The sequence below is a fragment of the Eulemur rufifrons genome, chromosome 17, assembly GCF_041146395.1.
Source record: "Eulemur rufifrons isolate Redbay chromosome 17, OSU_ERuf_1, whole genome shotgun sequence".
NCBI lineage: Eukaryota > Metazoa > Chordata > Mammalia > Primates > Lemuridae > Eulemur > Eulemur rufifrons.
This window is the reverse complement of record NC_090999.1, coordinates 42,747,339-42,773,140: the sequence shown is the minus strand read 5'-3', so window position 1 is coordinate 42,773,140 and position 25,802 is coordinate 42,747,339. Positions and strand designations below refer to the sequence as shown.

Genomic DNA, 25,802 nt, shown 5'->3' with positions numbered 1-25,802 from the left:
TGGGCAACAGAGTGAGACTCTGTCTCAAAAAAAAAAAAAAAAAAAAAAATTTAGAATAACTTATTCTGTATTTGCAATACAGGTCACATTTAGATAAGTGATACAACTGTAGTGTTTTGAAAGGGGAGCTAAAACTGCATTGAACAAAGTGAAACTTTATATTTTTTATTGCTTCTTAAATTTTAAATTTAACCTTGTATCATAAGAGAACATAGGATTTTAAATGACTGATTAGAAAATGGCTTGGAAAACTTAGCTGTAACTTATGAACTAACATTGGTAAGAGAAAGGCTTTTTATGTAACATTGGGATACTTCTCAATTTGTGAAGTGATAACAGAGAAAAACATAGCTATACTCTTCCCTAAAAGAATAAAGAATGAAAAGGACTAATAAATAAGTGTGAGATTGTATAATATAAAACATGGTTTAAAAAAACATAGCAATGTATGTTTTTAGGTCTGCCATTAGGTTTAAGTTTTTGACATGAATGGAAAAATTCATTAGTCAAATGAGATTTTCAGTGTATTTTAGGGAGTAATGAGGTATCATCACCACTTGGTGGCAGTATTACCAAAAATTTAGATTAAGCTTTTAGGCGTGACTAAAGCTAGGTGGGTTAAGTCTAAACATTTAAAATTAGGAAGAAAAGATAAATGTCACATGAAAAGTCATTTTATGTCCAACTTTAAGTTCTTTTAAAAAGGAGGACATTAGTTTAAAGTAGCACCGTTCGGCATATTCTATTTCACAAGTTTGTGGTAAAGGACGTCATATTGCTGATGAATAGAAGGAAAAGTATAAGCTTAGATTTAAAGCTTAAAATATGAATTCCCTAAATAGGTTTTTGAGCATGTTCCTCCTATAAGTTTCTGGAAGAGTGTGTCTGGAAACTAGAAACAGTGGTTCTTAATAGTTATGAAGTAAGTTATAAGGGTAAGTGAAGAAGAAATGAAATCAACATAAGACTTTTTGTCTTACTGCTCCATTTTCTACTAATATCTCCATTATTAGATACCAACATTTTTATGTATACGTCTTGATAGCATATTTATTAAAGTAAGAAATACTATAACTTGAAGACAGAAAAAATTGTTTAGCTACAATAGAAAAGAATGTGAAAATAAATGAACTTGCATATAAAACCAAGCACTCAGGTATTCATTTATTCTGATTCTTACATTTGAAAGAATATTTCATAAATATTAAGGAATATAACACTCCTGACCAATGGGACTTCCTATTTATTTATTGACGCTTTACTTGTTAACTACTTCTTTACAATAATCAAAAGACAAAATTATTTGGCATGAGAAAACAAAAACATGGTATTTTTTGTTTGAAATGGTATATAATATCAGATTCTGGTATTTTTTTTTTCCCTTAAAGGAGGGATCTGCCCTGTTTTACATATATATAAGAGCAAAATATCTGGCATGTTTTTAAGAAGGAACAGATACATGTCATTCTCATTATTTAATAGAGCCGTTCTCCCTTATCCACAGGGCTCTAAGGACCCCTGTGGCTGCCTGAAACCTCAGATAGTACTGAACCCTCTATATACTGTTTTTTCCTATACTTATATACCTGTCATAAACTTTAATTTATAAACTAGGCATAGTAATTAACAACAATAAAAAAATAGGACAATTTATAACAGTATACTGTAGTTATGTGAATATGGTCTATCTCTCTGAATATTGTACTGTACTCCCCTATTTTCAAACTGGTTGACTGCAGAAAGCAAAACTGTGAATAAGAGGGGACTATTATAATTATTAAATATTTAATACTTAATTTGAGGCTTATGAGAAATTACCTTTAATGAGTACTATTTGCCTAAATTTAGTCCCTTTCCATTTATCACTTCCCAGGATTAGAAATATTGTAAGAAAACTCAAAGGCAGTTTTTTAAAAATGAACTTTAATGAAAAATATAAAAATATTATATCTCTGAAACATGATTTGTATGTTCAGCAAGTCTTAACCTTCCTAATGTAAAATAATCTTGTGTTTAATATTGCATTTTTATTTGCAAATACAATGATATAAATCTTATTTTACTTGACAGTAATATTTATGATGCTGACATCCTCATAGGGCTTATCTGTTTTGGGATTGACTTTTACATTGGAGATCCTCTGTACAACTTCCATTCCTTTAGTCACTCGTCCAAATACTGTATGCTTATTATCAAGCCAAGGCTGTATTGGAGGATAAATGAAAAATCTAAGTGAGTAAATCACACCCTCTGAGTGAGGAAATTAAAGAGAATTTAAATTTATGCTTCATTTTATTATATATTTAAGAAGAAGTACAATAATTTCTTACCAATAAAAAGTTAGCTTTTAAAAGCTATTACCATTTTATATGAAAAATATAGAAGCACAGTATAATGTTTAATTAAATATCTACATCTTTCAGACCAAGGGAGCTGGAAGATGTTTCCTAAAAGTAAGTTACTTGACATGGCTTAAAGAATTGTGGCTAAGGCTTTTAAAGTTGTCTACAGGAATCTTACCTGAACAATTAAGAGGCAGCTTGGAATAGTGCTTTGTGCTTTGGCGTTAGATGACAGTTCAAATGCTGGCTCTGCTACTTACTTGATCTTTGAAAAGTTAATCATGTCTCACTTTTGTTTCCTCATGTATTACTGAAAACTGGGGATAGTGATACTAAAAGTATTATGACTATTACATGAGACTATATGCCTGGCAGATAGTAGTTATAAATATTTTTCCTGTTTTCATTGCTTGGTGCTTAATTCCAAACAAAAAGTGTGTAATTTTTATAATTTTGTGGAACTGTATAGCAATAGAGTTAGATGATCTTATACTGTATTTCATCAAATCTAAAATGCCATTATGAACTGTGTTCTGATTTCAGAGATATTAAAATGTAGAAAAAAGGTCTTAAAATTGAGAATTCATTTATATTCTATTCCCTCCATTCTAAGGATGAGGAAACAGGCCCAGAGAGGTGAAATAATTTGCTTTCAGTTGTACAGTCAGTAGTGAGTGACAGAGGTGAGACTTGAAACTCAAGTATCTTGAAACACAGTGTATTGTACTTCTTACTACAATGAAAGTACTGTTTTACAAGTCTAAATTGATTTGTTATGCAATTTTACATTTTCTTCTCTAAATAATTTTCACTTTTATATCCTAGCAGATATAAATAATGCAAAGAATAGAGAATAGAGCTCTCTCTTTCACTGAATTCACTCTCTTAGATCATAACCTATAAATCTGTGGTCTATAGAAAATGATGTACTTACCGTTGGTACTACTGTTATGAAAAACTGGGATCCATTAGTATTTGATCCAGCATTGGCCATGCTGAGTGTGTATGGTCTGTCATGTCGTAATGTTGAATGAAATTCATCTTCAAATTCTCCTCCCCATATGCTTTCTCCTCCCATACCAGTACCTGTTGGATCTCCTGTCTGAATCATGAAGCCCTTAACAGAAAGTACACAAAAGCGTATTTTACTGTCCTTTTCTATATATATGCTTTGGAGTTATGTTATTTTTGTCGAGAGTACTTTATATTCAGTGAAACATTTACTTGCTTAACAGTCACTCTATAAAGTGATTTGATTAAACTCTTACACTTAAATTTGAATGATATATTTCCATTGCTCAACCACCACCTTATTCACTGATTAAAACCAAAATGCAAATGTCTTCTCATTTGTAGACATGCTCTTTCACAATAAGCTAAATAAAACCACTAAATGCTATAAATACATTTCGGGATCTGTATAGTATTTTTGTCTTTTATAATTGCCCTCCTCTTTTGCTCCTCTCTTTCCCCAAATACTCTGGATTTCCTGGAAGGCCATTTTACTAATTCCTTTAGAACTCTGAGATCTGATTTTTCCTTCTGTCATTTCTGACCTGCCCGTAACAAAGAATTATATCATTACCCCATCTACTTTATAGAATGCTGCTCAACAAAATCCAGGGGCTGAGCTCACTCTGCTCCTCAGGTATAATATTGGTTCTCACAGATGAGATGGCACTTTGGCTCCTCTATGATTGAAAAGCCACTGGGAACAGGTTACCTTATTATTGGTTTTATCTTGGCATGACCCTTTACTTGTTATCTTACTTTTTGCTTTAGCTGCTGACAAAATATTGTTGCATCATTTCTAAAAAGATAATCATGCCACTATTCCTGTCCTTGATTCTAGGTATTCATGACCATCCATTCTTTCTTTGGCTTGCATAGCCTACTTTTCCTGTTCCCTTCTAATTAAACTGATAAATGTGAGAGGAGGATTTCTTAGGCTTCAGTATCTTGTTATGCTATAACATGCTATTCCTTTGACAATATGACATTTGTGTAACTTACCTTAATTATACGGTGAAATGTATGCCCATTATAATAACCATTTCTGCTGTGAACACAGAAGTTTTCCACTGTCTTAGGGCACCTAGTAAGACATATATTAAAAACATGAAGCCTAATAAAGCATCTTCAGACAGTTTTCTTAGCAGTTCTGCTTCCCAATGATGTTTTAATGCCTTCTGAATGTTTGAGAAGGAGTGTTTTCTTCATAACCTCATCTAATCTCAGGAGAAGGATGAAAAAGGGCATGTAAGTGGTAATATATTCTTATTGTTTAAGGCAGCAGTCCTTGACCTTGTTGGCACCAGGGACCATTTTCATGGAAGACAATTTTTCCATGGACTGGGAAGGGGGGAGGGATGGTTTCTAGATTATTTAAGCACATTACATTTATTGTGCACTTTATTTCTATTACATTATAATATATAATGAAACAATTATACAACTCACCATAGGTTGGGGGCCCCTGGTTTAATGTAATTATCTTTAGATCATGACTGCTTATTAATATTTGAGTTTGACAGTATTGAAATTTCAAGGTCATTTAGCAGTTTAAAAATACAGCCATAGCATCTTAAGATATATTTAATATATGTATCTTAGCTTACTGCATATAGTGAATTAAGTTTCTGGAAAAGGTAGTTTTCTTATAAAAACAATGTTATGGTATGGTGACACATTCCTGAGCGAGGACTTATTCACAGAAATAACATCTCCTAAGTTGAATCAACTTTAAATGACAATCATATAAGCTTTCTTAATAACATTAACTAATCTTATGAAATGATTTCATATGGTCCATTATCATGTAATGGCTCTAAGACCTGAGAATGGAATGGAGAATTGAGATTCTTTCACCAAGTACATTAGGAAATAGATTCAGGGTGTATGGGTTCTGGCACTTAAAAGGAGACTGTCCAGCCATCTACAACTGCCTAGGTCTTTGTTTGGTATCAAGGTATGGTACAAAACATTCATATTCCAAATAAGTACTTTTAAGGTGTTGTAAAATGTCACCTTTTTGGTCAAGAATGGCCAGATAGTCTATTGTACTTGGTACTGTATGTTCATTTTACAAACTTTTAAACTGTCCAGAATACTTTCCAGCTTTTTTTCAATTGAAGCCTTTTTCCTTTTTTGAGACACAGTCCCACTTTGTCGCCCAGGCTAGAGTGCAGTGGTGTGATCATAGCTCACTGTAATCTCAAAGTCCTGGGCTCAAGCAATCCTCCTGCCTCAGCCTCCTGAGTTACTGGGACTACAGGTGTGCACCACCACACCTGGCTAATTTTTTTCTATTTTTAGTAGAGACAGGGGTCTTGCTCTTGCTCAGGCTGGTCTCGAACTCCTGACCTCAAGTGGTCCTCCCTCCTCAGCCTCTCAGAGTGCTAGGATCACAGATGTAAGCCAGTGCACCTGGTCAACCCTTATGTTTTTTGTTGTTATTTGTTTTTAAAACATACAACTACTGGGATGAAAAAGGTAGATGTCTAGCACATTTCAGGAAGGAAAAATAATTATAATTCCCTTAAAGATTTGCTTTGAGAGGAAAACCAGTTATATAACAAGCCACAAAACCTAGAGTTTGGATGTGCAGTTAATGGCAATAGTGATATACATTTGTTTATCACTTTACAGATTGCATTCAGCACTTTCATAGTCAATGTATTTTTTCCTCATAATAAACCTGTGATGTATGTGTGTGTGTGTGTATATATATATATGTATATATATATATAAAATGTTCTCATTTTTCTAGTGATAACAGTTACCAGAAAGCTCAGGAATAGAATATGAAACATTTCAATTCTTCAGATTCCTTAAGTAATAAGATTTTTAAGTTGAATAGTTTCTTCAGATATACACATTTACATTTGTAATTATGTAAGCCAACAAAAATTGTTGTACATACTCAACGGGAAAAAGTTTGATGTGAATATCTCCCATGCTGGTATGGATAATGGCACTATCTGAAACTCGTTTAGGTCCTTCAGCTTGAGTAGCTGCCATGACTTCTTCTTTAGAAGGTTTCTCATTAAAAACATCTCGGTCAGAATCTGCACTTTTTGTATCCTCTGGTTCTCGTTTGGTAAACTCAAGAAGAAAAGTAAAAAGTGAGTAAATGAATTAAAGTCATCTGGTAAAAATTTACGAACAAGAAAATTTCTAATGAAATATTTGAGGAAAGTAAGAATTTACATCAGAATAAATCCTTATTTCAGGAATCACTTGCCATCAGAGGGTGTGTAAGGCAGTTAAATTATTTTTACATTAGTCTAATATGAAAATAATCCATGTAATATAATGAACATGTTGATTTCAAATGGAATTTAATGTGCTTTGTGTAGAAATTTTCTTGGGTACACATTTAACAAGATAATGGTTTTATGTGTTGTAACTCTCTATTTTTGCCTTCTGGTAAGTCCTAACCTGTCATCTGTTGCTCACTTTTCACTATTTAGATTGCCTGGTGCCGGGCGTGGTGGCTCATGTTTATAATCCTAGCACTCTGGGAGGCTGAGGCGGGCGGATCGTTTGAGCTTAGGAGTTCAAGATCAGCCCGAGCAAAAGCGAGACCCTGTCTCTACTAAAAAAAAAAAAAATAGAAAGAAATTATATGGAAAACTAAAAAAAAAAATAATAGAAAGAAATTATATGGACAACTAAAAAAAAAAATTTATATATATGTATGTTAGCCGGGCATGGTGGTGCATGCCTGTAGTCCCAGCTACTCAGGAGGCTGAGGCAGTAGGATTACTTGAGCCCAGGAGTTTGAGGTTGCTGTGAGCTAGGCTGACGCCATGGCACTCTAGCCTGGGCAACAGAGTGAGACTCTGTCTCAAAAAATAAATAAATAAATAAATAAAATAAAAATAAATAAATAGATTGCTTGGGTTTGAATTCCAGTTCTGCCTTTACTAGTTATATGATGTTGGGGAAGTGAATTAATTTCTTCCATTTCCTCATTCATAAGTGAGGATAATAGTACGTACCTACCAATGAAGGTAGTTGTGAAGATGAAATGAATGGATATAAAGTGTTTAGAGAACAGTGCCCAATGCACAGAAGGTATTATATACATATTAACAATTATTATTACTGCTACCAGCAGGACCCAGTGCTAGGCAGGATGAGATTTCACAAAGATGAATCGGTATGGATCTTCACTTTTTAAATTTTTTTAGAGTCCTACCTGATCTATGTAAATACAAACTCTGAAGCTTGGGAGGAAGAATGCAAATTTTGAGTGAAGTTGTAGAAATCTCAGGATCCTCAGAGTATAAGAACTGAGAAAAATCTTTCAGTTGTTAACTCTTCACTTCTCAACGCCTGTTTCTTTTACTTTACTCTTAGTAAATAGAGATCATCTCTTCCAAGCAAGCTCTACCTGATGCCAATTGAGTTCTAGGAAGGTAAAGCTAGTACCCCAGTCCTTGTCTTGCCTAATATCATTCCTTGATCCACTTGGGTAGATTCCAAATAAAGAAACAACCAAGCTAGGATGTTATCACTTTGACATCTTATTCTCCAGTTTTAAAAAGAATGGCATGTCTATTTTACTATTTATTTATATGAGTTTTAAAAAGTTACCTTGATTTAGCTCACATATAGATTTGTAAAACTAGTTTTATTTCATGATGTTGGATTTGGAAAAAAGGATACAAAATTCATATATATGTATACCATCTTAGTTTTGCTTAAGAATATGTACTTCTTTTTTTTTTTTTTTTTGAGACAGAGTCTCACTCTGTTGCCCAGGCTAGAGTGAGTGCCGTGGCGTCAGCCTAGCTCACAGCAACCTCAAACTCCTGAGCTCAAGCGATCCTCCTGTCTCAGCCTCCCGAGTAGCTGGGACTACAGGCATGCACCACCATGCCCGGCTAATTTTTTCTGTATATATTTTTAGCTGTCCATATAATTTCTTTCTATTTTTTTAGTAGAGATGGGGTCTCGCTCTTGCTCAGGCTGGTCTCGAACTCCTGAGCTCAAACGATCCACCCACCTCGGCCTCCCAGAGAGCTAGGATTACAGGCGTGAGCCACCGCGCCCGGCCAGAATATGTACTTCTAATAAGTGAAAATCAGATGAAAGATATTCATAACAATGTTAAGTACATAAGGAAGCAGTGACTTATTTTTTGCTTCTCTATTTCCTCAAACTTCATAATGAATATGTATGCTTTAAACAGCATAAAGGTAAACTCTGGAAAAAGAAATAAAATGTAGCTTGTTACTTAATGTTTTAAAAGAAAATGGATGGAGAATTAGTATATGTGTTTTTAGTGTATATTAACAATTATCTTTTATGATTAATTTTTACTTCATAACAGTTAAATTACAGGTAAAAACAAGACACATTATTTTATTTTTTTTTTTTTGAGATAGGATCTTGTTCTGTCACCCAGGTTGGAATGCAGTGGTGCAATCATAGCTCACTTCTAGGCTCAAGCGATCCTCCCAGCTCAGCCTCCTGAATAGATGGGACTATAGGCATGCGCCACAATGCCTGGCTAATTTTTAAAATTTTTTGTAGAGACATGGTCTCACTATGTTGCCCAGGCATGTCTCAAACTCCTGGCCTCAAGCGATCCTCCTGCCTTCCTTCCAAAGTGCTGGGATTATAGGCATAAGCTACCACATCCAGCCCATTTTCCCTTAACAGACACTAGTAAATTTTTAAGCAATGACTTTGAAAGTTATAAGTGAAATTCTCATCTCAAAAGAATTTACCCATGTTAGGTTGAAAGCTTGTTTGTGGTAGGGAAACTGCTATTCCATACGTTTATCCAATGCTGGTAACTTTTAATAGCATCACAACTGCTTGCAATATACAGATGAATGAATGTGTATATTATAATGAGTCAGTCACTTTACTACACTTTGTGGATTTAATAGTGAAGAAGACAAAATCCCCTACATTTATGGCTTTTAGATTATCTTGAGAAGAGGACAGTGTCAAAGCCAACAACCAAAAAAATCAGCTCAGACTGGATGTTAAGGTTTCCAAGATGAGACCTGAAGTATGAGTGGGAATTGGGTAGTAGTATGTGGCTGGCAGAAGGAATAGCCTGTGCAAAGGCCCAGAGTTTAAAAACACAAAACATTCAACTATTGTAAATGGGATATTCAGTATGGTCAGTGCAGCAAATGAACTAAAAATGAAGAAAGATAAAGCTACAGAATTGAGAAGGGCCAGCTATCAGATATCTAGGGAGTTATTAAAGGCTGTTAGGCTGAGAAATAAGTCATCTTGGGTCTCAGAAAGTTCTCTGACCGCAGTGTGAAGGACAGAATGCCAGGCAGAGGTCTCTGTACTTTGAGTTTTTCTTCTTAGGTGAACAATTAGGACCGTGCTACTCCTAATAACTTAGTAGTTTGATTTTGAGCCCAATTTTAGTATTAAAAACATGCAAAGAACTTTTAGTTTTCCATAGGGAAAAAAAAAATTCCATGGGAATATATAATTCCAAGGTAGCATCATTACAATGAAGTCAAAAGGTAAAAAAGGAAATGTATTTAGAAAAGGAAACTGTGCAAATTTGGGGGAGAAAAATTATGTTCAAGAGTAAAAGCTGAAAAATAATAAAAATACTAAAAAGAAATTTAAAAACCCCACAGTGAAACTATTTTGGATGCAATTATGATCATTCATAACCACTAACTTCCTATCATCTTAGACAACACAAATAGTTACTGTAGAAGCCAGTTTGAAAAATTTGCAAAACATGATGGAAAACAGTATAGAAATGTTTAAAATCAACTCCTAGTTAAAAATTCTACAATATTAGTGTTGTAAGATGGTATTCTGGTTGCTTAGAAAGTCTGCTATTACTGCCAACATTCTCTTCAGTTGAAAGCACAAGCCAAGAAAAAAAACTCCCAACCAAACTGGAAGAAACATTAGGGTCTATCTCCTAGTATTTCCACATACCATATAAAATCTATTCTTTTTGAAAGATGTACAGACTATTGTTGGGTCAGCTTGAATATTCTGAAGAACAGGGTTTTCAGAAGCTTTCATCTCAATCGTAGTTGCAGCACGATGCTTTTTGGCTATTCCTTGGAACAAAGCCAATTGCATCACTCTAATATTTTCTTGCTTGCCTAAGATCCGCACACACCTGGAAAACATAAAAATGTTTTATAGAATAAAATTACCAGAATTAACTCCCATTTTGACAACTTTATGAGGAGTCAAGTATCTTATCTATGTAAAAAATAACCAGTGAAAGGTTTTTAAAAATGTTTCTCTACCCAAAGAAAGGTATCATTTTAAATTAGTAGGCTGCTATAATTTTCAAGTTAAAAATAAATAAAATCATCAAGAGGATGAAAAGCCACAGACTGGGAGAAGACTGTTACCCAAAATATACAAAGAACTCTTAAAACAAAACGATAAGAACACCAAAAACCCAATTAAAAAATAAGCCAAGCACCTTAACAGACACCTCACCAAAAAATGTATACAGATGGCAAATAAGCATATGAAAAAATGCTTCACCTCATATGCCATCAGGAAAAAACTAAAACAATATACCATTACACACCTAATAGAATGGCCAAAATCTAGAACACTGACAATACAAAATGTTGGCAAGGATGTGAGCAACAGGAATTCTCATTCACTGCTGGAAGGAATGCAAAATAGTATAGCCACTTTGGAATGCAATTTGGCCATTTCTTACAAAAGTAAATATTCTGTTACCATATATATGATCCAGCAGTCATGCTCTCTGGTATCTACCCAAAGGCGTTGAAACCTTACGTCCACACAAACACTTGTACATAGATGTTTATAGCAGCTTTATACATGATTGCCAAAACTTGGAAACAACCAAGATGTCCTTCAGTAGGTGAATGAATGAATAAACTGTGGTATATCCAAACAATGGAATACTATTCAGTGCTAATAAGAAATCAGCTATCAAGCCATAGAAAGACATGGAAGAACCTTAAATGCACATTACTAATGGAAAGAAGCCATTCTAGAAAGGCTACATACTGTATTATTTTAACTATATGACATTCTATAAAAGGCAAAACTATGGAGACAGTAAAACATCTGTGCTTGCCAGGGATTATAGGGTATGGAGTGATAACAGAGCACAGGGGATTTTTAGGGCAGTGCAACTACTCTGTTTGATACTATATTGGTGCATACATGCCATTATACATTTGTTCAAACCTATAGAATGAACACCACCAAGAGTGAACCCTAATGTACACTATAGACTGTGGATAATAATGATGTGTCAATGTAGGTTCATCACTGCCAACAAATGTACCACTTTGGTGGGGGATGTTGATAATGGGAAGGCCATGTATGTGTGGGGCCAGATTGTACGTGGGAAAATCTCTATACCTTCCTCTCAATTTCACTGTGATCCTAAAACTGTTCTAAAAAATTTAAGTCTATTAAAAAACCAATCATTTGTTTATACAATTTTAGCCTATTCCTACTAATCTTTCTATAAGCCTTCAAAGATTTATATTGCCAAGAACTCCAATATAAATGTTTATATATGGGAATGTACAGCACAAGATTTTTTTCTCCTAAAAATATTCTTTAAGTTCATTTACATTTGTTGATAGTATCTGAATGTAGCTATTTTGTACTAAGACCAAATGGTTGGTTTGCACAAAAAAAGGCTTATTGTGGTTTCATGCATTTTAACTTCTGATTTTATGTCTAGCAGGATGTAATGCTGAATTCTGTGGTTAAAATCTTTGGCAACATTTAACATGATCCAGACTAATTTAAATCAATAAGCAAAAGACAGACTGAAACTTGTTAAAAAAAGAAAAAACTTGAAACTATGCATATCTTCTTTCCATTTCTTTTGCAAACATGAGTGGAAACTTTTTACATAAGATTATAAACAACTGAGAGACCACAGAAAAATGCAGTCAAAACATTTGGTTAAGTTTAGACATTTGGGACCATTCCACTTGTCTTGAAACAAACAAAACTCCCATTGTTTCTCTGATGGACGAAATGGTGCCCCAAAGTGCATTTTTAAAAAATACATGTCATATTAAAGCTTACCGGTTTGTCTCCACATTTATAACTTTAATGCCCAGCATTGTTCCATATAGCACAAAGTGTCCAGTTTCATCAAAAACTATATTAATTAATCTTACGGCATCCACCTTCTCCAACTCACGTTCCACAGCCATTCGTCGGCCAAATTCCATATCTGGTAGCTGTTGCCTCATCTGTTGCAGTTCAGTAAACATCTAGGAAACAAATGGTTTATTGCCAAAAACTCTCTATATATACATATACAAAGAAAGGTATCATTTTTATATATACATATGAAATTTAAATAGAAGTACAATACACATTAAGAGCCCTAATAGTTTATGTACTTATGTATCTTAAGAAGAATTCTAAACTCTATAAGCATGAAACAAAAAGACATTAGGAAGTTCAGGCATTAAAAAATAGTATTTTAAACTAAATGGTGACTGGTTTTTCTAAATTAAAAACTCAGTTGGTTAATATAACTACTGCTTTCTCTATAGAAATAACAATACATCTGCTGCCTTTTATTTTTTTAACATACTTAATAGTGAGAAATCTGCATTCAAGCCACATATGTAATTTCAAATTTTCTAGTAGCTACATTAAGCAAAGTAAAAAGAAAGTTGGAATTCATTTTAATGTTTCATTAAACCCAATGTATCAAAAAATTATCATTTCCACATTAACAAAATAAATAATTGGGATAACTTACATTTTTTTAAATATCAAGTCTTTGAAATCTTGTGTGTATTTCACACTTTCAGCACATCTCAATTTGGACTAGCCACCTATCAAATGCTCAATTGCCACATATGGCTGGTGGCTACTTATACTGGACAATACATCTATAGACTATGAAGTTCTTATATAGTGATCATGTGCCTGACATATAACAAGCACTCAATTTTTACTGAATGAACTCTTATCTCACTATAACAAATTCATAATGTTTCAGAAAATGTTTCAAGTTATTTTGAAATAGGGCAATTATATCAGATTACCATTAAGTAATCTGACATAATGCCCTTTATTGTTGGGAAATTTGGTTTACTTTTCTTTTGCTATTTAATACACAGATTTCAAGGTGGCGGTAACATCTCAATTACTCTGTATTAACGCATTACAAGCCTTCCAAAAGATGATGATCTTCACATTTAGTTTTCTAGGCATTAAGGGAATCAAATAATAGAATTCAAAAGTAGCTCTCCATTGCAGATGAAAAGTAAGCCTGATTTATGTCCCATCTAATTCTTTGTTTCATGTTTGTGTTAACCAGAAATCTCCTCCAGTTTTTGTAGATATGGGAAGAAAAATATACAAAACTCCAAAAATCAAAATGAGGTATGTTTGTTAATATAAAAGTATGAGACTACAAAGTCTTATAGAACAGGTAAAAAGCCTAGTTGTTGGGTTTTCTTGTTTCCAATCTCAAGGACCCAGTAATATATATTCTATTGCTTATTTGTGTGCCAGGAACAGCCTAGAATGCTGGACTACATTTTTGCAGTGAGGGACTCATGATCATTTCTACTGGAGAGAGGAGTCAGTCTTCAAGATGTAAGGTCTATAGGTGGCCATCTGTCCATACATAAGTATTTCACAAATGTTTATCCAATCTGATTAAGTATCTTATCACAATCTTTTTAGAGTATTCTAGTCTTCATAGCAGGGTCTCTGTGACAGACAACTGTACAACTATATACAGTGACCTTGGCTAGAAAACAGTAAAAGATACAACTTCACACCATCCCCTTCAACTTCTTGTCTGTTAAACTAGGAGGACCCTTAACTAGGTAGAAACTCACCTCCCCCTCTTTTAACATGGAACTGTGAGATTCCAGACATTTACTAGTCACTAGCATTATAAGTAACTAATTTAACTGATGTTTGGATTTTTGGCAAACTCTCATTCTGAATCTCAACTTCTGTTTTAAGCTTTACTACTGGCCTCCTCTTGTCACCTCAGCCCTATCAATTCAACAAATGTTGAAGACAATGAAGAAATAGAGTAGACTGAGCAGCCCAGAGTTATGTGTGTTAGGAGATTTATGTCCAGAGAGTCATTCTGAAAAATTTCTTTTCCTGAGAAATCTTGGAAGAGCTGTTTTAAAATTATATTTAGATTGTAATATCTAGTTATCAGCTACCATTAAATAAGAAAACATTACCAAGAAAGATTTCTCTTTAAAAGCAGAGTAGAAATACTAATATATCTTCTTCTGACAAGAAAATTTGTCATAGGATGATTTAGCTAACAAACAGATCTTTACATTTGTCTGGAATTATATTACTTGAGGCAGACACAACTCATTACCACTTGTCACCAAAACAAGAGTACCACTAATGAGAGCTGAATGAATTTATGAAGAGCTTAAAGTGGGAATCCAGTGTAAACTGCTCATTACCAAGGACTATAGAATTGACACTGTCATACAATAAAACACTATTGCTATGAAGGTTCAATCCAGACTCTCAAAGGATCCGACATACCATTAGCAGTCAGAAAACCACCTGATGGCAACAGTTGAGACCCAAGTATCCAGAGAAACCACTTAACTTTGCATGGATAAAAACTCTTATTCTGTTAGCAGTCTAACAAATGATGGCTAGAGTCACTCTTTCAACGGACATCTAAATAATTTTGTGTCAGGTACTGTTCTTAGTGCTGGAGATAGTCATGAGCCAAAACAGATCACGTAGAGCTTAGTCCACGGGAGGACATATTAATTAAATAATATGATCATATCAAATCCTCTAAAGGAAAGAGTGATACACAGTTACATTAAAAAAATTGTTCTAAGCTGGGTGAGGTGGCTCATGCCTATAAACCCAGAACTTTGGAAGGTCTAGATGGGAGGACTGCCTGAGGCCAGGAGTTCGAGACCAGCCTGGGCAAAATGGCAGGACCCTGTCCTACAAAAAATAAAAAAATCTTATCTGGCACACACCTGTATTCCCAGTTACTGGGGAAGCTGAGGTGGGAGGATGGCTTACGCCCAGGAGTTTGAGGTTATAGTGAGCTATGATTGTGCCACTGCACTCCAGCCTGGGTGATAGAGTAAGACCCTATCTCTTTAAAAACAAACAAAGAAACAAACAAAAGCTGTTCTAGACTGGATGAATAGTGAAAGCTTCCCAGAAGAAGTGACTCTTCAATTGAAATATAAAAGATGAGTTCAATAGGTAATGGAGGAATGTGAGGAGCAAGGAGGTTTTCCACTCCAGGCAGAGGGAATAACATATACAAAAGCCCTATGGTGGGAGCCATGTTTAAGAAATAGAAGGCCCAAATGGACAGAGTAAGAGGAAGGGAGAAAGGTGCTTTACAATAGGCTGGTACTACATGGTAGGCCACGGCTTTGGTCTTTATCCTAAGAACAACAGGAAGTCACTGTAAGGTTCTAAGCAATGGAATGACATGATCAAATAAGTGCTCTTAAAAGATTGTTCTGGGTGCGGAGGAAGCCAGAATAGATACAGACAGTAGACAATGCAATAGGTCAGGCAAAAGATCATGAACTATGGTAGTCAAAGCTGTGCTAAAAAGAAATGGATGGATTAAAGTATATTTAAAAAGTAAAACTGGCAAGACTCATGATGATTTACATAGGGGTTAAGGAAAAAGAGTTAAGGATGACTCAGGTTTCTGGTTTGTGCAACTAGATAGATATTGGCGCTATCCATGAAGACAGCAAAAAAAGGACAGGACCAGGTTTATTCATAATAAAAAGCTGGAGAGATTAATTTGGGAGTAGTCATATGGACAGAAGTGAATAAAAAGTGAGAAGAGGGCCTAGAATGAGTTTTGAGGATATTAAGAGGATAAGTTTGCAAACAAAAGTGGAAAAAATAAAATGAAAAAACATCCACATAAATAGGAAGATAACTGGCTTGGAAAATATCATATCATAACCTGGGGAAGAGAGTTTCAAAGAGCAACAATGCAAGACAGAAGACAGCTGAACAATATCTTTAATGTGCTAAGAGAAAATAACCGTCAACCTAAATGTCTATAAACAGAAAAAAATCTTTCAAGAAACAACACAAAATAAAGACATTTTTAGAAACTGATTAAATTTAAATTACACTTACACTTAGTGATTCATCAAAGACTCTCATGAGTTTTCCAGTTAAGAATCTGAAAATCCTAACTTTTCTATCAGAACCAATAGTAGCTATTTTCTTCCCATCAGGTGAAAAACATATGCTGGTCGGATAAGCCTTACACTTTGCAAATTCATATAAATCTGTGTCAGTTTTATATTCCCAGCTCACATTTTTGGGGAATTTATATTCATGAGGAGGCCCAGTCCAGTATTCAATCATTCCAGATTTGTCAGAAGACACTACTGCTTTGTAAACTGGGTTTAGCCGTATTTGAGTAAGAGGTGATGTATGGAGTTTGTCAAAAATATGAAGTGGTTGGTTATCTCCTCGGCCATCATAAATGAAAATTTTTCCTGTACTCTTCTCAGAAGCAGCAACTGAAGATATGGCATCCCCTGGGCAATAGATCCACTCACACTGTCCAGGAAAATAACTAAAATAATAAAGAATTGAGAGGGGGGGAAAAAAGGTCAATACCACAAGCAAGTATCCCTCCCTTAACCTATCAGCAAGAAAATATTTTGGCCAGTAATTTAGACAGTTTTGGATTCCTTGTTCAAAAGTAACAGAGATACAGAATGGGAAGGAACACCTAAGAACAGTTACTAATTTCTCTCTTTTTGACTTCATCAATGTAATGATAATAAGTTCTTTGGATCTATTGAACCATAAAAAGAGAACTGCATATAGCAGCCCGTTTAATTCCACTGGGTAGATAAGGAAACCTAATCAGATGTGGGCCTTCAGATATTCTGGGGCATTGCTTTGTGAATCTCTGTAAACCAGTCTACATACAACTTACTTTTAAATATGTTAGCATGTAAGAGTATATTTTATAAATCCATTCTTGAAATATTTCAAATAAAAATATTTTAGTTATAGCTCTGCTTAAAAGAAAAACATTTTCCTCAAACACTCTCATTATGACTAACTCAATCTTGGTATTAAAATTATAAGCTCTGAACATGCTGCCTGGTGAACAAAGTATACAAGAACTGGGACAAAGTATAAAAGATTTAATCAATATACCACATTTATACACTCAAATGAGTGCTGTTTCCTTAAAAGTAGTCATTCTGAGAGGTACACTATTATTTCAATCATGGTGTCGACGCTCAAAACCTTTTTGGTACTTTTCTTTTAGAATTTCTATCAAAGTCTGAAAAATACTCTTTCAAGTATCCTCAAAGGGTAAATATTCAATATTTCTGAATGGAAACAAAGCTGGGGAATAAAACAGATGATCAAGTTAGGTATTCTATTTGTGGTCAAAAAATAAGTTCTAACCATAAAGACTGATTTCCTTTAGTGGCTCATGAAATCATAAAATGATTTTGAAGGAAATTTCAAAATTTGAAATTATTTGAATTATGGACATAATTCAGTTCATAGTAGGACTTTATGGAGATAGTGTCTTTGGGAGGTTAATGAGGCCATAAAGGTAGGGACCTAATCTGATAGGTCTCTGTCCCTTTGTCCCTTCTCCCTTCTTTCTTCCTTCCCCCAACCATGTGAGGACATAAAGAGAAGCCGGGAAGAGAGCCCTCATCAGAAACCAAATCTTGCTGGAACTTACAAAGTATCAGTCTTAACACTGTACAGTTTAATCACATAGCTTGGGTATCAATATACTCCAAAGTTTAAAATCACTAAGAAATAGCTTCAGTTCCAAAAATGTGCATAAACTTCATAAGAACACACACATTCCATATTACTGAAATAAGTACAAGCAAGGAAGTTAATTCTAAGTACCAGTAATTAGACATGATGAATCCTCATTAATTTATTAAGCAGTATTAATTGGATATTATGAATCCTTGTTGTGATGCTGTTTAGAAATTTCTGTGATTATTAACAAAAACCACAGCAAAAGCTTCTAAACATCATAACAAGGATTCATTATATCTAATTTCCCCAAGCAAAACTCAAAGGCACATTTTTAATGGTATGGTAATATACTGTTTAAGAATAACCTATGAAATGGTGAAGTTTGGCTTAAAAATTATTTCAGTAAGTTAAAAAATATATACTTTAAAAAAGACTCACCCAAGTTTCAGCATATTGATCATGTCAAAATTCACTACATCAAACACCTTCATTGCTTTATCATCACCCACAGAACAGAATAATGCTCCCTCAGAGCTAACTGCAATACTCTCGATAATTCCTATTTAAATAAATCAAATTAAAATATTCTAGTAAATACCAATGAAGTAAATGTGCATGATTCAAAGAAAAAAACAAAATTCTAAAAGAAACTTTAGTACAGTTTAAAGAGCTACCAAACAAAAAGGTGAAATTCTTACCCAGGTGACTACGAAAATGTTTAACAAATTCAATTCCCTCTTCTATTTTTTTCCAGAACTTGACATGTCCATCATGACTGGCAGTAATAATAAAATCTGTCCTGCATATATAAAATTTTAAAAGTTAATTTCTAATACAGATCTATGAATCAGTCAGTATCTCCAAAGCAATCATTCACTGAGAATCTCTGACTCTTTCAAAATAGGTTTTAAAAAAAATCTTCCTTTAAGCAGACCACTGTATCAGCATAGATAAAACACTGTAAATTTTGAAGCTTTTTTGGCTATCATAATAGTTGCTGCTGCACTAATTTTAACTTCAAGAGCTAGGATCAGAATTGAACTAGTATATGACATTAAAAAAAAAAGGAATTTCGCTAGACTTGGATTCCTTATTGCTAAAATCACCTTATAGGAAGTATTTTCATAAGAAAATGTAGTACTTTTCAGAAGCTGATAAATAAACATATTAATACTACTTTCATATATAGCAAAATTCAACATAAGTTTGTTTTATATAATATATCCAGGGTAGTTTGGTTATTTGTCAAAGAGATTTTATACAGAACGGTCTCCCCTATATAAGGTATATAAAAATAGAAAGTGTTTATTGAAACCTAGTATATGTCAAGTACTTTACATACATTACCTTAGTTAATCTTTATAACAACTCTATTTGGTAGTATCTTTATCATTTATAAATAGGAAATTGTTTCAAAATGTCTCCACTTGCATTCAAGTTGTTAGGGTAAAAAATATTTTTTTAAAAACGTTAAAATTTACTTGTTCCAGGTCCACATAGATAAAGAGTGGTTTTCAGATCTACCTAACCACAAAACCTATACTCTTTGTATTGCACTACACTTTGGTTTAGAAAACAAAACAAAAAATACTTGAGGGAGAGAGTGATAGCAATACTTAGTAACGTATACTGTTTTATACACTGACAACTTTGGACTACGAAGGGTGATACTATTTGGTCAGAATTATCCTATATGTGGAATATAAAGATATGTTATTCAGATTTATATTTAAAATGCAATTTGTCTTCAAGAGATCAAAGATAGACTGATCCCCAAACGGAGTAATCCATCTATTTTCCATACTCACTGCCAATATCATCCAAGCCACCAACATGTCTCATCCAGATTTCTCTACCAGCCTCCTAATTGCTCTTCCTATATCCATTCCTGCCCTATTTAAATCCATTCATCTCACCACAGCCAGAGTAGTCCTTTTAAAAAAATAAATCTGCCGTTACTCTCCTGCTCACAGGTTCAAAATCCATATAAGGAATAGAAAGCCCTATGGGATTAAGCCCTTGCCTTTTTTCTTCGGCCTCATCTGCCATTTAACCTCTCTAAATTTCAGTTTCCTCAGCTATAAAGTGAAGATCATACACTACCTCACAAGACTGTTCTTAAGATAAATGAGATAATTATAAAAAAGCCTTATTCGAGACCACACGGGGATGCCAAAAAAAAAAAAAAGGAAAAAAAAAAAAAAAAAAAGAAAAAAGCCTTAGCACAGTACCTGGACATACTATGAGCTCAAGAAACAGTAGTATATTACTACAAGTTGAGTATCCCTTATCTGAAATGCTTGGGACTAGAAGTGTTTTGGATTTTGCATTTTTTCAGATTTTGGAATACAGGCAGTCTTTGGGTTACAGATGACTTAACTTATACTGTTCTGTACTTATGAACAGGCTCCCAAGGCTCCCCTAAGGATAATTCATAATTAAATAATTAAATTAGTAATTCGGGAACTAGTTTCTTCCCAGCATGTAAACAAATTCGCATGGCATAAGTGGTTCACTGGCACAGCATTTTTACTATAGAGGCTAGTCTCACTGTTTATACGGTTGCTTAGGCACATCATCACTTTCATCCTAACATTTTTATTTGATTTTGTGTGTCTGTGTTTATTCTTATGATCATGCCTCCAAAGTGAAAGTCCACTGAAAGTCCAGGTAAGCCTGCAGCAAAAAGAAAGGTGATGACAATAGAAACGAAAGTAGACATAATTAAGCATTTGGAGAAAGGCAAGACACCATCATTCACTGGGAAAGCATTAGGCTTTAGTCACTTGACTATTGGAAGAACTATAAAGGATACAGTGAGAATGGAACATGGGAAAGGCAGTGCTCCAATGAAAGCATCAATTATTACTAAGCAGCATAGTGGATTAATTACTGCAATGGAAAGCTTATTATTGATTTGGTTAGATCAAAATAAGCATTAACATTCCTATTAGCTTAGTATTGATGCAATATTAGGTGAGTGTTAACCTTGAATAGCCTTTTTGAAAATTTGTTCTATCTCTTATCTAAACTTTTTTTTTTTTTTTTGAGACAGGGTCTTGCTCTGTTACCCAGGCCAGAGTGCAGTAGTGTCATCATAGCTCACTGCAACTTCAAACTCCTGAGCTCATGCCATCCTCCTGCCTCAGTACTCATCCTGCGCACCCCCCCCCCCCCGGCCTCCCCCCCCCAGTAGCTGGGACTACAGGGAGCGCCACCACGCCTGGCTAATTTTTCTATTTTTACTAGAGACAGGGTCTTGCTCTTGCTAAAGCTGGTCTTGAACTCCTGGCCTCAAGCAATCCTCCACTTCGGCCTCCCAAAGTGCTAGGATTACAAGCATGAGCCACCACATCAGGCCTCCTATCTAAACTTTTTATATAAGTATGTCTTTATGTTTTGTTATTATTACAGTATTAGATTATATTATTATTACCACATATAAGCCATTATAGTGTTGGTATTATTATAGTACATGCACTATTCATCAGGGATCCAAGTTACATACAAATCCAACCTAAAGACGTTCTTAGGAATGTATAACCCAGAGACTGCCTGTATTTGCATTATCCTTACTGGCTGAACATCCTTAATCGGAAAATGCAAAATCTGAAGTGCTCAAATAAGCATTTCCTTTGAGTGTAATGTTAGCACTCAAAAAGTTTTGGATTTGGGATTTGGGATGCTCAACCTGAACTATTATTATCCTTCTCCAAATCCCCCATTCATCTGTTTTGAAGGTCTTTAGATATTTTAGGATGTCTTAGTTCCCACCATTTCCTCCATTAATGCCAAAGACACTAGGTACCAATTACTCTTATCTTAACTAACATACCCTCCTCTTCCGGAAAGCTCAAAGGCTACCTGGTTCATCTCCCTCTTGGCATTTATCTCCAAAGACATACATATAAACTCTGTGGGGGCTCTGACTTAGAGAATGCATTCTTTGTATGATATAAGAAAGAACATGTAGGCCTTTATTTAACTTAAACTGTCACAGAACTTAATGGTACTAACTAGAAATATATAAAATCCTAAAATTACTTTTATAAATCCACCTCAAAGTTGAAGGTTTTTTTTTTAAAGAAAATAAACTTCTCAGAAAAAAATTAAAATGATGCAATAAACTTACTTGGTACATACCACATGGGTGATAACATCTCTATGCATGTAACTGCGCTCATACATGGATGCACTGGGGAGATTATCAAGATAGACTCTCTCAAACTCTAGAACTAAGGGGAAAAAAAATAAAGTAAAAAATTTATTTTTAACAAATTAACTAAATTCCATTTTGTACTTCTTTAAAATTTCTATATTCAACTTTGTATTTTCTCCTACATTTTCTTTCAATTCAAATGCAATAAAAAAAAACCCCACTACTTGCTAAATCATTTTTAACTTTTCTTATTTCAGAGTATGGAATAGCACCATTTATTTAGTCAGTTATAACAAGTTTGCAGGTATTATATAGATGCTTAATTGTCCCCAGGACTTAAGAACTGAGTGGTTCTCACTTCCTGCGAAGGTTCCATTTAAAAAAAAAAAAAAACTTTAAAAACTGCTCCCTGAAACTATCACAACCATTTTCCTAACCATGTAGATCCAATTATCAGTGCTAATTTTAATAAGAGACCAGTGGTCATCTGTAAGATGTCTCAGTTTATCTTTAAGGCACCTATCCTCTTTGAAGTCATTAATACTGTGTTTGAAATATTTAAACACAATAAAATGCTTAGGTTTTTAGAGCTGAGAAAATCATAGGGAAGATCCAGTTGAGTGCTTCTCAAATTTTTTACAGGGGCAAAATATCTGTGAGAGGTAATCTGAGGAACGTCAAGAAATATTGATTTTATTATGTGAGCTATGAACAATTTCACTAGCAAAAAAAAATGAGATTTTAGGTATAACAAGTAAAATAATCCAACGATGGCCAAACATGCCTATAAAAAGTTGATAAATTAACATGACAAGCTGTTTCAGAATTTTTCATAAACGTTATATAGCAGACTTAAAGTTGTATCTGACAAACTACTTCTCCCTTTATTTTTAGTAATAGAACCCCCATTTATATATGAACATACTGACATCCAGTTATAACATGATCTTTCTCACCTTCCCCAGTAGTGAGGTTTGAACATAGCTAATGAGATAAAAGTGGAACTGTTTTGTGATAGTGAGGAAGTCTCCTTGAAAAGGTGTGTCCTTCTTCCTTTCGTCAATCTTATGGCTTGGAACTGGGATATGACTGCTGTAATCCTAACAATCACTCAGGGGAATGAAGATGAGGGCCATATCCTAGTTATGTTAGGGTAGAAAGCTAGAAAGAACCTAGGAACCTTTGGAACCTCCATTACCAATCCTGGACTGCCTACTTTGGGATTTCTACACATGAAAGAAGTATACCTCTCTTTTTAATATCATTGTTATTTTGGGTTTTTCTGTAATATGCAGATAAATTTAATCCTACCTGATTCAGATTCCTTTTTCCGTTTGTTGGTTCACTTGTGAACAAATATTTAGTGAGAACAAAATAGGTTCCAGGGTATATGGACATAAAGAAAAGTAAGTCATAGTTCCTGTCCTTAAGAAACAGTTTAATTAAAGGTTAGTGCCATATAATAATATTATGTCTTTCTGAAAAACATATGCAAAAGTCCAATGTCCAAAGAACACGTTAAAGGGAATGTATCCATTTCTAGAAAGCTAAAATTATTAAACACCTGTCCTTTAAGACAAAATTTTCAGTGATATTTTTCTAACATTTCATACATGTTTTTCAGTTTCACTTTTTTCTTCAAATTGAATATACTATTGGCCAGCTTCATCTGATTAAGGGTAAAGATTTTCATACCTAATAATGTCCATCTCTATTTCAATTATATTAAGTTTATAAGACACTTGTCTCCTAGTACCAATATCAGCATTTTTATATTTCTGGATTTTTCTACTTCCTCCCACTCACTTCATTAAAAAAGAACATGAAAAAATATTCATATGCAACAAAATAGTTAAATAACATAATACTGTAAAATTTGTTTATTAAATAGTTAGGGAGCACCTGCTATATGCAAAGTACTGTCCCAAGCACTGGGGCAAAACAGGAATGATCCTGGTTCTTACAAGCTTACAGTCTTAGCAGTGGAGAGAAACATTAATCAATCACATGAATAAATATACAATGACAAACTGTAACAAGTGCCATGAAGGAAAAGGTTGCTATGGAAACATTTAACAGGAGAACTAGGCAGTAAAAAAGATAATGCATTTTAAGGGTGTCAATACAATGTCCAAAAAAATAGCTGCTTAAAAACCTGAATACATAAATTTTGAAGGCTACCTGTAAATTCAATGTGATAAACACTACCTCAGAGTTATGATCAATGTGCTGTAGAAATCCAGTACGGGCTGGAGAGGTCACAGGCTTCCCAGAGAAGGTGACAGCTAAGGGCTTAAAGGTCTAACAAAAGTTAGCCCAGTCAAAACGGTGAGGGAAATTATTCCCAGTAAAAGACACCATGATATCTGGGGAGGAATCCAGAGGAGGAAGAGTACATGGCCCATTCTCAAGTGGTTTAGAATGGCTGGAGCACAAAGTAAGGGGCTGTGAGAAAGGGTTAATGGAAGATGTTCTGGGGAGATAAGGAGAGATCATATTACAGAGGGCTTTATATGCCAAGTTAGGGAGTTTGGGCTGTGTTATGAAAATAATGAGAAATCACTGAACAGTGTTATGTAGGGGACAGTGATAAAGTAAGATTTGAGCTTATAAATACCACATTGTAATCATCTTTAATGTGTAAGGAAAATATTTCACAGAAAAACTTGAAAAATAAGAAAAATTAATCTACTACTTTCCTCACCCCTTTTATCTGATAATAATTTGCCATTATTCCACGTTAGTGGCAAAATGCTTCAGCCCATAGTATCTCAAGTGTATGGTTTGAAAACCACAGACCTTGGGTTTTGGATGAAAAAATTTGTGATTAAGTTACTTTCCTTAGATCAGCAAATTCATTAGTGGAGGAGTCATGATCGAAGTTATCTTTACCTACTATGATTCTACATAGGCACACTTTCTACTCTCGCGCCCCAACACTTTAACACCACACCTGAACAAAAGTTTGAAAGAGAACCAGTACACCTTTCCACAACTGCTCAGCGGAGTTAGAAATTCCAGCCTCATACATGTAGCTGCTGTGGGGATTAAAGGAGAGGCGCCACGCACGTTTGCCAAGTACAGGCAAATGTTAGCTTTAGCGTCTAATATAACAAATCAGTGATCAAAAGTGTTAGATATTATCAAAAAGACACTGTACTAAGCCCAAATCACTATTCCGGAAGACGTGCAAGTACGGAGCGTCCAGAAGTGAGAAGACGTTTTGAGGGCACGAAACCCCACAATCACACTCTATCCCTTTTCGGGTGTGCTAGAACTCAACCGTCCCACTCGGTGGACGCGGCATCCCAATTCGCCCCGGGCCTGTCTCTACTGCTACCTTTTCTCTTCTTGGCCAGTGTTGCCTCCACAGGTAAAGGCCCAACCCAGCGCTCTTCATTCTCCTCGTCGTTTTCTTGGGACTCCGTCACTGCCACTGCCAGATCTTTTTTGGTGAGTTCTGTTTTTTCCGGTTCCTCAGGGTCCCGGCGCCTTCTTCTTCTCAGCGGCAAATCGCTGCTACTTTCCGCCGCCATGTTGTACGACTCGTC

The 25,802-nt window shown here is 34.6% G+C and overlaps 1 protein-coding gene across 4 annotated transcripts; it reads right to left on the bottom strand.

Moving 5' to 3' along the window:
* Positions 1–1,912: 1,912 nt before the first annotated feature.
* PPWD1 (peptidylprolyl isomerase domain and WD repeat containing 1) lies at positions 1,913–25,802 on the bottom strand. Of its 4 annotated transcripts, none has more exons than XM_069492053.1 (11): positions 25,592–25,802; positions 22,225–22,327; positions 18,791–18,891; positions 18,531–18,651; positions 16,470–16,917; positions 12,399–12,589; positions 10,284–10,473; positions 6,265–6,446; positions 4,356–4,437; positions 3,277–3,459; positions 1,913–2,203 (listed from the first exon to the last, which is right to left on the bottom strand). In XM_069492053.1, exons 1-11 carry the CDS (start codon positions 25,785–25,787, stop codon positions 2,060–2,062), a joined length of 1,941 nt encoding a protein of 646 aa, XP_069348154.1. In that variant the 5' UTR covers positions 25,788–25,802; the 3' UTR covers positions 1,913–2,059. The 4 variants fall into 4 exon arrangements, with proteins under 4 accessions (XP_069348154.1, XP_069348156.1, XP_069348157.1 ...); XM_069492055.1 differs by having other exon boundaries at positions 18,531–18,553; positions 18,866–18,891; XM_069492056.1 differs by lacking the exon at positions 22,225–22,327.

Coding starts and splice junctions, on each gene's coding strand:
- PPWD1 (XM_069492053.1), bottom strand. CDS start 25,787: ATGGCGGCGGAAAGTAGCAGCGATTTGCCGCTGAGAAGAAGAAGGCGC. Junction 16,918..18,530: donor ATCAATATGCTGAAACTTGG/GTGAGTCTTTTT, acceptor TTATTATTTTAG/TTATTTTCCTGGACAGTGTG. Junction 2,204..3,276: donor TCATAACAGTAGTACCAACG/GTAAGTACATCA, acceptor CCTCCAATACAG/CCTTGGCTTGATAATAAGCA.